Source organism: Bidens hawaiensis, unplaced genomic scaffold (genome assembly GCF_021521415.1).
Source record: "Bidens hawaiensis isolate Kalapana, Puna unplaced genomic scaffold, B.hawaiensis_p1.1 tig00014295_1, whole genome shotgun sequence".
NCBI classification, from domain to species: domain Eukaryota; kingdom Viridiplantae; phylum Streptophyta; class Magnoliopsida; order Asterales; family Asteraceae; genus Bidens; species Bidens hawaiensis.
This window is the reverse complement of record NW_027492230.1, coordinates 512,045-523,426: the sequence shown is the minus strand read 5'-3', so window position 1 is coordinate 523,426 and position 11,382 is coordinate 512,045. Positions and strand designations below refer to the sequence as shown.

General features: G+C 33.6%; 2 protein-coding genes across 2 annotated transcripts; one reads left to right on the top strand and one right to left on the bottom strand.

The window, feature by feature from the left end:
- Nucleotides 1-300: 300 nt before the first annotated feature.
- On the top strand, nt 301-2,607 carry LOC143546245 (large ribosomal subunit protein eL18x-like). The gene is made up of 5 exons (XM_077037948.1): nt 301-340; nt 409-498; nt 574-702; nt 1,357-1,539; nt 2,324-2,607. Exons 1-5 carry the CDS (start codon nt 338-340, stop codon nt 2,480-2,482), a joined length of 564 nt encoding a protein of 187 aa, XP_076894063.1. The 5' UTR covers nt 301-337; the 3' UTR covers nt 2,483-2,607.
- Nucleotides 2,608-4,942: 2,335 nt separating this feature from the next.
- Nucleotides 4,943-9,554, bottom strand: LOC143546244 (epoxide hydrolase 1-like). Its single transcript, XM_077037947.1, has 3 exons — nt 9,020-9,554; nt 5,983-6,218; nt 4,943-5,305 (listed from the first exon to the last, which is right to left on the bottom strand). The coding sequence occupies exons 1-3, from the start codon at nt 9,482-9,484 to the stop codon at nt 5,059-5,061; spliced, it is 948 nt and encodes a 315-aa protein (XP_076894062.1). The 5' UTR covers nt 9,485-9,554; the 3' UTR covers nt 4,943-5,058.
- Nucleotides 9,555-11,382: the final 1,828 nt, after the last annotated feature.

Sequence of the window (11,382 nt, the reverse complement as noted above, 5' to 3'; positions counted from 1 at the left end):
AATTAGGGATGAGCGAATTCGATACCGATACCGATACCGATCGATACCAAACCAAATTTTTCAGTAACGGTACCGATACCAGAATTTGTGATTTTCAGGATCTGTATTTTTTGTACCGGGCTCATCTCTAATTTAAATGCAATTACACACAGACACAAGAAAAAAGACCAGGCTGAAATGTTTCATAAACTAACAAGTTCCAAAGATTGGGCCTAAAGAGCCCATACTAACTTTCCTATCCATCAAACCTTTTTTGGTCTGTTAAAAAACCCTAGTTTTCCCCTTACTCTGTTTTTCGACACCACATTTTCGTGCAGCAACAGCCTCCGCCGTCGTCATGGTAATTTCCATTTCATATGTATATCCTTACTTATCATCTCTGTTTAATTCATTATTATATTATGCTAGGGTATCGATCTTATTGCCGGTGGTAAAAGCAAGCGAACCAAAAGGACCGCACCTAGGTCCGACGATATCTACCTCAAACTCCTCGTCAAGGTATTATTATTATTATTTGCTTGTTTATACGCACAATGAATTTGTTGTAATTGAATTAATGAATGATTGGTTCAGTTGTATCGGTTTTTGGTGAGGAGGACTGGAAGCAGCTTCAATGCTGTGATTTTGAAGAGGCTCTTTATGAGCAAAGTTAGCAAGCCTCCGATTTCACTATCTCGTCTCGTTCGTTATATGTCCGGCAAGGTATTTGTTATTTGTGTGCTTAGATATTATTTTATCAGCTAACAGTGGTGTAAAAATCGCTAGGCACTAGTCGGGCAGTCGACGGGTAGTGTGGTACCAACTAGTGATTAATAGGGAATGAATTGGTATTTTTATATGTAATTGTTCAAAATTATAGGTATTAATATGTATGCTTTTGTATGTATAAACTCATTTCTACATTTGAAAAATCTATTTTTATGTAACATTTGGGGATTATAAATTTAAACCCATTTTTTTAATTTCTTTTTTCTGTTTCAACGGATTCTACATGTCAAAACCTTGAGAAAAGTTATGTAAAAATGAGTTATCCACATGTAAAAATAAATTTTTATGATATTTTTCATGTAAAACACATGGTTTTTTGTTTTCTCACTTTAAATAAAGAAAATTTAGTTAATGGCTCTGGGTGGTAACTTGGGTTAACGGGTAAGAACCAAGGTTTGTTTTGGTGCTATTTTAACCGTTTAATCATCGTTTTTTGGTGTCTAATTGCGATTTTTATAACACCACGAACTAATTACTTTGTGCTCTGTAATTTGATCTTTTGAAAATTTAGTTGAATACTAATTGTTGTTAACGGATGTTGAGTTTGTTTGATATATGATTATGAAATTGTGAATTTTGTTTAATCAGGACGATAAAATCGCTGTGGTTGTGGGAACAGTTACAGATGATGTTAGGGTTCATGAAATCCCTTGTTTGAAGGTAACTGCATTGAGGTTTACCGAGACTGCAAGGGCTAGGATTGAGAAGGCCGGTGGAGAATGTTTGACCTTTGACCAGCTGGCTCTTCGCGCTCCTCTTGGACAGAATACTGTATGCACTTTTATCTTTTTTGCTATCAGTGTTACGTATTTGATCATTAATTAGGGGTGTAAATGAGCCAAGCTCGAGCTTGACTTGTTTTGATTTACGAGTGTTTGAGAAAGGCTTGTTTTAACTTACAAGTGATTGAGATCAGCTCGTTTTAACTTACGAGTGCTCGAGTTCGGCTTGTTATAACCCGCAAGTGCTTGAAATCTGCTTGTTTTAATTTATGAGTGCTCGAGCTCGTCTTGTTTTAATTTATAAGTGCTCGAGCTTGGTTTGTTTTTAACTTACAAGTGCTCAAGCTTATGGCTCGTTTCAACTTACAAGGGCTCCAGTTTGGCTTGTTTCAAGCTCTTTATATAAGGCTCAAGCTCGGTTTTTTTCAAGCTTGATCTTGGCTTGTTTATTACATATAATTGAAAATAATTTATATGCTTCTAAGTATTTTTATCTATTTTGAGAAAAAAACATTAAATGAGTCTAAATTCAGCTTGAGCTTGTGTGTAGTACCTTGTACGAGTCTAAACTCGGCTCAACCTCGTGGGCCATATTTTAAACGAGCCAAAGCCTGTTTGTGCAGTGTGTATTAATACGTAGAAGTTTTAAAGAGTTAAAATTATAAAAAGTACACATGGCTTGTTAATGCTCGACGGACCTCAAATAGAGCTCGAGCTTGATAATTAAACGAGCTTCATTTGAGGTTTATTTTCCAGCTTTTTATTGGATTCGATCTCGAGTCAGTCGTGAGAGGCTTGCCAATCAATAATGTTGTATTATTTGTTTCGTATAGGTTCTAGTTAGAGGACCAAAGAATTCACGTGAAGCTGTGAGGCATTTTGGTAAGGCTCCTGGTGTGCCACACAGTCACACTAAGCCTTATGTGAGATCAAAGGGCAGGAAGTTTGAGAAAGCTAGAGGTAGAAGAAACAGCAGGGGATTTAGAAACTAAGTTGTCATCAATGTTCTTGATGAATCCTTTTCAAAGGTTTGTTTTTATGGTTTTTGAAATTGTGTTTTTGTTAAGACTTGTAGCTGGATCTTGTGTCTTTTATGATGAAAGTTTTGTTGTTGACATTCGTCTTTCTTCTTGTTATACATTTTTCATACTTCTGTTTTATTTACGATGGTTTTGATAATCTTAAGTATAGTTTTAAGTATGTTTTTATGCTTAAAAGGTGTACATGAACCAAGCTAAAATGTTTCGAAGTGCTTATAGGTGTGTCATTGGGGGTATGTGATTGTATGTTTGGTTTGAATTTTTATTTTAAACGTTGGTTTGAATTTTTTTTAAACCTGAAAATGATTTCAGAACCATTGAAGTTCGTCGAAGGGTTTGGTTTTATGAAGTAATTACTGGTTTTAATTTACTGTTTAATCTATGTTATAAATCCGAATTCTTTGCAAATTCATGTTACCCTTATAGAGTGAATCGCTTCTCAATCTTTTTTAAGTGATTAAAAGTTTTGATATTGAGTTGCTGGCTCTAAAGCCTAAATTACTTGATAAAGCCTTTAAAGATTTCACTGTACTGTACAATTATCTTGTTATGCCAGCAGTTTACATAATCAGATTCGGAGGTGGAATTGAGTTAGAAAAGAAGAATTACGGAGAGAATTAGGGCCTCTATTTAGCTCATTTACAAACGTTATTTATCTGTTGTCTACTTAAGTACGCTTTATCAGCAACTTAACCATGTAGAGATTACTTAGGTTTTAAGTTTTTATTTTTTGAGCAAGCCAGCATGAAGCTGGAAATTAACCATGTTTCTGATTAGATCTTTAGGATCTCTAAATATTAGTTTACATTGTAGATAATCTTAGTATAAAGTTGATTATGTAAATCTCCACATGTATATAACCTTGTACAACTCTATTCACGATACAATCATTCTACACAACATTCACTGTCTCTTATTTGGCATTGTTCGCCACGGTCAGAAGATGGTATATGCCTCAATGTAAAAATTATAAATACATCTAGGGCCTCTTTTGGCGACAGGCCTCTATTCTCTGAACCAGTTAAGGATCATTGTTGGTGCACTTCAATACACTACTCTATCAAGGCTGGACATTGCTTTCGCAGTTAACAAAGTGTGCAAGTATATCAGTATATGCATGATCTATCATAAATCACTTGCCTGCGGTCTGAATATTACGGTACCTAAATGACACTATTAATCATGGCCAACTCATTCAAATATTGAGCACCTCCGGTGACTACACAAACTGGCGAAAGATAGCACCCTTGCTCAAGTACCATGGGTTTCGAACTTGCTAAATGCTAAGGGTAAATCCACCTTCATTACAAGCTTTCGTATGATACTCCGGCTGGCTATGAGGATAACCTGTTGAAACTTAAAAGATTTAAAAGCGTGTTAGTGAAAAGAATCAAAATTCTTACGGCTGAGTAAACAAAACTGTGAATATGATTTCAAAATTTTGAAACTAAAACTGTACGCTTTTCACTTAAAACCATTCATATAATTAACCTTTAGAGATAAAGTCATGGTTGTAAAAGTCGCTAAGCGCTGTCAGGTTTGCTGACCAGGGAGTTACTTACGAGTACTCGGCCTAGTCGGGGAGTACTCAGCGCGATTTTGCAAACATGGATAAAGTTAACTCTCATATAGAGGTGGTTATAATGTTGGTATTGGTTATGGTTAGGACTGGCATATCGTGTATACCGGTACACGACAAGTCATGAAAACGAAATGTGTATACCTGTACACGACACAAAAACTTATCGTGTATTTGTATCCCAAACACGAACACGAACCTGTTGCTACCTGATATACACGATAAAACACCATAATACACGATAATAGTTGTTTAGAAACACATATTTGACAACCTGTTTAATGAAACAAAAGCCGGAGAGGGAATGTTCGTGAGTGGTGAGTGATGACGACTGAGAAACAGAGACTGGAAATATTTTAGGAATTTAGGGTCTAGGATAACTTATAATTATATATATATATATATAATTATATATATATATATATAATTATAAATATCTAACCAGGTACTTAAGATGACAGGTAAACAAGTATTTTACCTATTTAGACACGAAAATTAAAAATGTAAATTCGTGTCTACCTGTTTAATACACGAAACCCGTTAAGGCCTTAGCCGTAACCTGTTAAAGTTGTGTAGGTACGTGTCATGTATTCGTGTCTCGTGTATAAATTGCCAACCCTAGTTATGGTTTTGCCGTGCTCTTCAACCACTCTTTAATTATCTACGAAATACTCCATTTTATTTGCCGTCGCATTTTGACTATTAATTAGATGAATGTCCTACATGTTTAGGCATATCTTTTTCAGCTTTGGTCAACTCTTGGTTCACCTAACCATTTAGCTTTTAATACAACTTAATTAATATCATAATAAACAGAACCAAAGTCCAAACAAATAAGTCGTGCATTTCGTCTTCATTTAAAGCTTTAAAAGATATCCTTCGGATTTATTAATGCATCCAATAACAAACATGACAATAATGTTGCATGAAGCTTTTGACTTCACAACTCTTAATACTTTTTAATGAAGTCTAAAATATGGTTGTTGATCTCTTGTGGCTTCTCTTGGTTGATAAAGTGAGCAACTCCTTCCATCACCACCACTTCTTCAAGTCCGGGCACCGTTTTCTTGAATCCACCACCATTTATGTACTCTTTCGTTCCGGGAAAGCTGTACGTTAGATCCAAGTCCCCTATGATGAATTTCATTGGCACCGATATCTTAGATTCGGTCCATGCTGCACTTAACTCCCAGTTTCTGCAATTCAAACTATTAATAAACCGCAAGAGGATATATATGCGCACTTTCGGATTGTTGATACGAATTTAATTCAAAAGCTAGGAGAGTCCTACATCAACCACCTTGAGAAAGACAATTGAGCTAAATATTGGGCCAATATATTTATTAAAGTAGGAGTAGGGCCTGTAAACTAAACTAACTAAGCATTCAATGAATTGTTCGATGAAAAGTTTGTTTATATCCATGACCAAACATAAACAAAAAATTGAGTTCATTTTATTGTACGAACATTCATGAGCACATTTATTATTAGTTTATTTATATTCATGAACGTTCATTTATGTTTGCTTATTTATGTTCGTTTACATAATAATAAGAAATAACTAAATATTATTTGGATGAAACATCTGCTTGATAATTTTATGTTTGTTCATTTGTGTTTGTTTACGTTTGTTCATATATGTTCATTTATGTTCCTTTATCTTTGTTTATTTATGTTCGTTAACTGTTTGTGTAGATTTCAAATGAACGAACATAAACGAACACAAACATATTCATCTTTAAGCCAACAGACATATATGAACAAAAATATTTTTCCAATCCTACTCGTTTAAAGTTAAATGAACAAACACGAATTAGCTATTGTTCATGTTCATTTGGTTCGCTTAGAGGCTAGACTGAGTAGGAGTACTTACAAATCAAAACAACGATAGTAATTAAAGGGTCCACGGAATCCAGTGGCACGATATTTGGATGCAAAGTAGTCAAGGTCTTGTTCGGTGAACCAATCAGGTAAAGTGTATGGTTGTGGATTAAAGAACTTTGCATAGTCTTTAGGTAGCTTAGGTGCTCTTGGATTTCTATTAAAGAAAGAGGCAGCAAGTTGTCTTTTGGTATCAACTTTTGCAAACTCTTCTTCCCACCCAACTTCCTGTTAAATTATATATATGATCATGTTAATGTATCTTTACAGTATCATGAAGATAGCATGTAATTGTTGGTGTAAATGCTCTTTCTAAATGTAATCTACATCGCTTATGTGCGAAGATTATTGTACAAAATATACAATTAACGGGCAAATGACTAGCTAAAATAGAGTTTTTAATATAATAAAAATGACTTGTCGTTGTTAGTGACGGATGCAAAATTAAAATTTTACTTTCGGAAGTGTGGTCCTAAACAGCCGAATATATAAACAACATATAAAAATATGTAACACGTATTTTTTCCCGATGTGTCACATAAGTACATAACACCGCTACTTAAGTTAGTCACATAAGTAAATAACACTAGTACTTACAACTTAAGTGGCTCTTAGAGTCAATATTCTCTTCACATATATAAGCATATTTCAACTTTAGGATTCCTGGTGTGTTTTACGTGTTTACAAAACCTTTTACCTTACCTTTGAATACGCATATTATATTGTCATTTTAAAGATGCCATTTTAAAGATATATTAATTAAAGTAACATTTGTCGGGAATTTATACTTTTTTTCTATGATTTGAATGTGTAGTAGCTTTCTCTTTTTAAAAGCTTACACTGCAAGGGCACTAATTTGAATGGGAATTTATACTTTTTTTCAAAAGTGCACTAATTTTGACGTTATTTTACTAATCTCGTGAAAATAACGTTAAAAGTGGCGGAAGGTTAATCAGGCATCATGTGGTGGCGTTGATAGCCGAAAGACAAGGGCACATGCACCAATCAGCCGGTGTCCCTGATGATTGAGTGCTATGTGCCTTATGTCCAAGGCTTGATGCAAAACTACTATCGAGCCGGGGGTCTCACCGGAAGCAGCCTCTCTATCCCTATGGGATAGAGGTAAGACTGTCTACATCTTACCCTCCTCAGACCCTACCATAGCATTGCTATTGGTGGGATATACTGAGTACGATGATGATGATGATGATGATGATGATACACTGCAAGGGCACTGCAGTTTTGTAAACCCAGACTAATAATATCGGATTAAGGAAAAATCCCTTAATCAAGTTATCTAAACTTCTTATTATAGTTACTGATTTTTTTTTTTTAATTTTTTTTCTAAATCACTCACCTTAAATCAAGTACTATACATTTATAAATTCTTCTTCAAAAATGTTAATTTTCTTTTCTTTACTTTATAAGAAAAAAAAAAAATTCAAGTGACGTTAACAGAAAAATCCCCACTTGTGGGCTAGTGGTAGGAGAATTGGGTTCTCCAATTGAGACTCATGTTCGATTCCCACTTTATGTTACTTTTGGTGGATTATGACAATGAAGAATTTGAGCTAGGCTTCCCGAGTTTCCGGTTCAAATCCGAGCCAACTCGGGTTTTCGTCCCATCGTATGTGAATCCAAAGAGTTATGCTCTTGCGACAGCACAACGATTGCCAAGTGGGAGTCGGCGGTATGGTTTCTCGAGGAAACGCTCAAGCCATACTCTAAAGTCTAAACCCAACGTGGGTCCGATTAAGACAACATAGTCTGAGAGTGGGGCAACAAGACTCTCCAAATTTAGAGAGTATGATGACCTAACACACCGCCGTAAAAAAGTGACGTTAACAGAGAGTATCAATTATTATTCAAAAATTGAATTATATAAAATATTATTAAAAAACTGAAATACTTGGTACGTAGTTTGTTGGAATATATGCATATTTCTTGAGGAATAATTGATAAATGGTCGATAATTTGAATGACCTAATAATATAGTAAGCATAACATAACTTTCAATAATTTTGAATTAATATTAATATGAATTTAAAAGTACTTTTTCTAATTTCACAATATATAATGAAATCAAGAGTTTCTCTCTTTTTTTTAACGTTTGGAACTACCCCTCAATACTTGAGGGAGCCTTACTGAGATGGAATGCCACAATTCATATATACACGTCGACCCCTCAAGCAGTGTTTTAAAAACCGGTTCAAACCGGCCGGTTGAACCGGATTTCGCACATCAGACTGGTATTTTGAGTCCGGTATTTTTCACCGGTTTGCTAGAACATCGTACCAGCGGTTTTTGTCTAAAATACCGGTTTTTACCGGCAAACCGGTTTAATGTCCGATAAATTTTTTATTTTTGTGGCCCATGTTTTTCAAAAATACTTTTAACCCAATATTTTACATTCAAACGTGTAAACTTTGATACCATTTTTATAAAATTGAGTGCTTTTCATTATTCTTATATTATGGATTAAATTTTTGATTATTTTTTGTTATGAAATCATTTAGTTTTGGGTTATATTTGGATTGAAGTTACATTTATAGAAAATTATAAGGTAAACTATTCAACCGGTTGAACCTCCCGGTATAACTCGATTTAACCGGTTGTACCATTTTTTTGCCTAATCCGGCACAAGTAAAATACCGGTTTTTAAAACATTACTCTCAAATACACCAAAAATGGAAACCCAACAGGCCAACCATGTAGAAAATCCTCATTAAATTAGACTTCAAACTTAAAATCTTCAAATCTCAAGCCTTAATTATCATTGATTATCACATCTTGCCATTAAAAAGAATACAAATGAAAAAGCCAACTGCCAATAGTTTGTCTTTTATTTTGTTGTGTGTGAGATATTTTTCTTAGTTATCATCATAACAAATGGAATAAGTATTTCCATATATAAAAAATATCCTAATGTATGACTTTCCTTAGAAACAAGATTAAACAATACATGTATTACCTTTTATTTTTATTTCCATGACTGTAACATTCATTTAATTTCCTTAAAATATCATTACCTGGAACCTGCAGATGTAGAAATCATCCCCAAAAGTCTGCCTAAACTGCTCCAACGGTTTAACCAAAGGATTCCTCGGCCTGTAGACCACACTCATGTTAACCAAAGCCTTGATTCGATCCGGTCGAAACAAACACATGTACCATGCTATAATAGCACCCCAGTCATGACCAACCAAGTAAACCTTGTCCAAACCAAAATGGTCTAGCAAGGACACAAGATCTCCTACTATGTGGTGCGCGGTGTAACTTGTGGTAGAAGGTGGTGCTTCCGTGTCACCGAACCCACGAAGGTCGGGTGCGATGGCACGGTAGCCTTTGGAGGATATAAACAACATCTGGTGACGCCAAGTGTACCATAATTCGGGGAAGCCGTGGAGGAAGAGCACCGCGGGGCCTTCGCCGATTTCGGCTACGTGCATATTGAGGCCGTTTACTTTGATGTTGTTGTGTTGTATATTCTCCATGTTGGTTTGGTTGTGTGTTGGTTAAATTTTGTGTGGGGTTTTATATTGTAGGTGAGCGATGGTTTCTAGACTTACATAAGTAGTGTCGTCTATTTTAGACTATCCCCATTAACAATCTCACAATCTCAATCTTACATTATAAAATTAATTTCTCTCTCTTCAATCTATAAAATTTAACCCACTCCAATCTTTTACTCCCATTAACAACCCAATCTCATCCTTTTTTTATTAAATAAATTCAATTTATAATTAGTTTTGATTAACTATATAAATATAATTAAGTAATTATATTTTTTTTAAATATAAAAAACTTTAAATAATTCAATAATGGGAAAAAATAAAATTTTATATAAAAAATACAATTTTTTAAACAAACTCTATTTTTAACTAAATTTATACCGGAATGCTCACAAAAAAAAACTAAGTAAGACTGTGTTTTTAGATTTTTTTAAAAAGTCAAAAATAATAAGTTATAAAACAAAAACCAAAAAGTATATACAATTAATTGATGAGAATTAAAAAGAAAAAATAAAATAAAAATACATCCACTAATATGTTGACAAGCGTCCATGATTGAGAAAAATAGGGATTGCAATCCCAATCACAAAATCGACCGGATTGCCCCCTTTAATGCCATTTTTCTTTTTTTTTCTTTTTTTCTAAGATTGCAATCCAAGATCATGAATGGGAGTAGTCTTATAATTAAGGTAAGGGTTTTATTTTTCAGTTTTGTGGAGCAGATAGAGTTTTATTAATGGTTTGGATCAAATACAAATGAAATTATCGTATTAAACGTGAGAATCAAGTAAATAAATATATATACAAGTAGAGTAATTATGTAATTACTCTATGATCTAATTACATAATTACTTTACTTGTATATATAATTACCCTACTTGATTCTCACATTTAGCACGTTAATTTCATTTGTACGTTAACATTCTCATTTTATTAAAACTAGTTTTTATCCCCCGTATTACGGGAGTTGTTTAAAATTTTGTTTTTAATATTTTCGTTTCTAATGTTGTGAATCTATTTTCGTTTATAATATTGTGAATGTATCTAGGTTTGATGAGACTTATGGCCTGTTTATTTTTTTACTATAAATTGTTTCATATTTACAAATAATATCTTTTTTTTAAATCAGATATTAATTTTTAGTATATCCCAGTTGTTTTATAGGATTTTCATATCAAATATTTGGTGAGATTATTTTTTAATATAATAAGATGTTATAACCCGTTTAAATGTGATTTGGGTTGGTGAGACTCATACTCGTGAATTCGGGTCAATTGCATGAGAAACCACCACTTACGAATAAAGCAATCTAGTGGTTTGAGTGAAAATATAGAGGTTTCGTTTATATATATTTAAGATGTTTTTAAAGTTTAACTAAGCTCGTTAAATAATTTTTTTTTCATTTTTAAGATTTTTATAGCGGAAAAATTTCAAGATGCTCATTTTAATCGGTATCAGTGCTTAGGCTCGTTTCTTTATCTCGATTTAAAGATTGAAGTTGCACTTTTAGAGTTTCAGTTATCACCACTGTGTGCTGATTGAATAATGAGAGGTCCGTGAAAGCATCAACATTATTTCATGCTCTTTGATGTTTTTGTTCGATTGAACATAAGTGAAAAGAAAGTTGGGCGGTGAGTATTAATTATTGTGAAGCAAAATCAAGAAGTCACGGAGGAAAGAAAAGAAAGTAGAACCAAGCAACCCAACACCTCAAAATTTAATGTTACCATGAATTAAAAAAAGTAAGGAGTCATGGTGATGAACCAAGCAAGCAAGCAAGTAGGTAACAGTATTTTCATCTTAAAGTCCATCTAGAAAGGAAATATAAGAAAAAATACAATTCAAGATTAAGGGGTAAATGAATATTTAATCTTGATTTG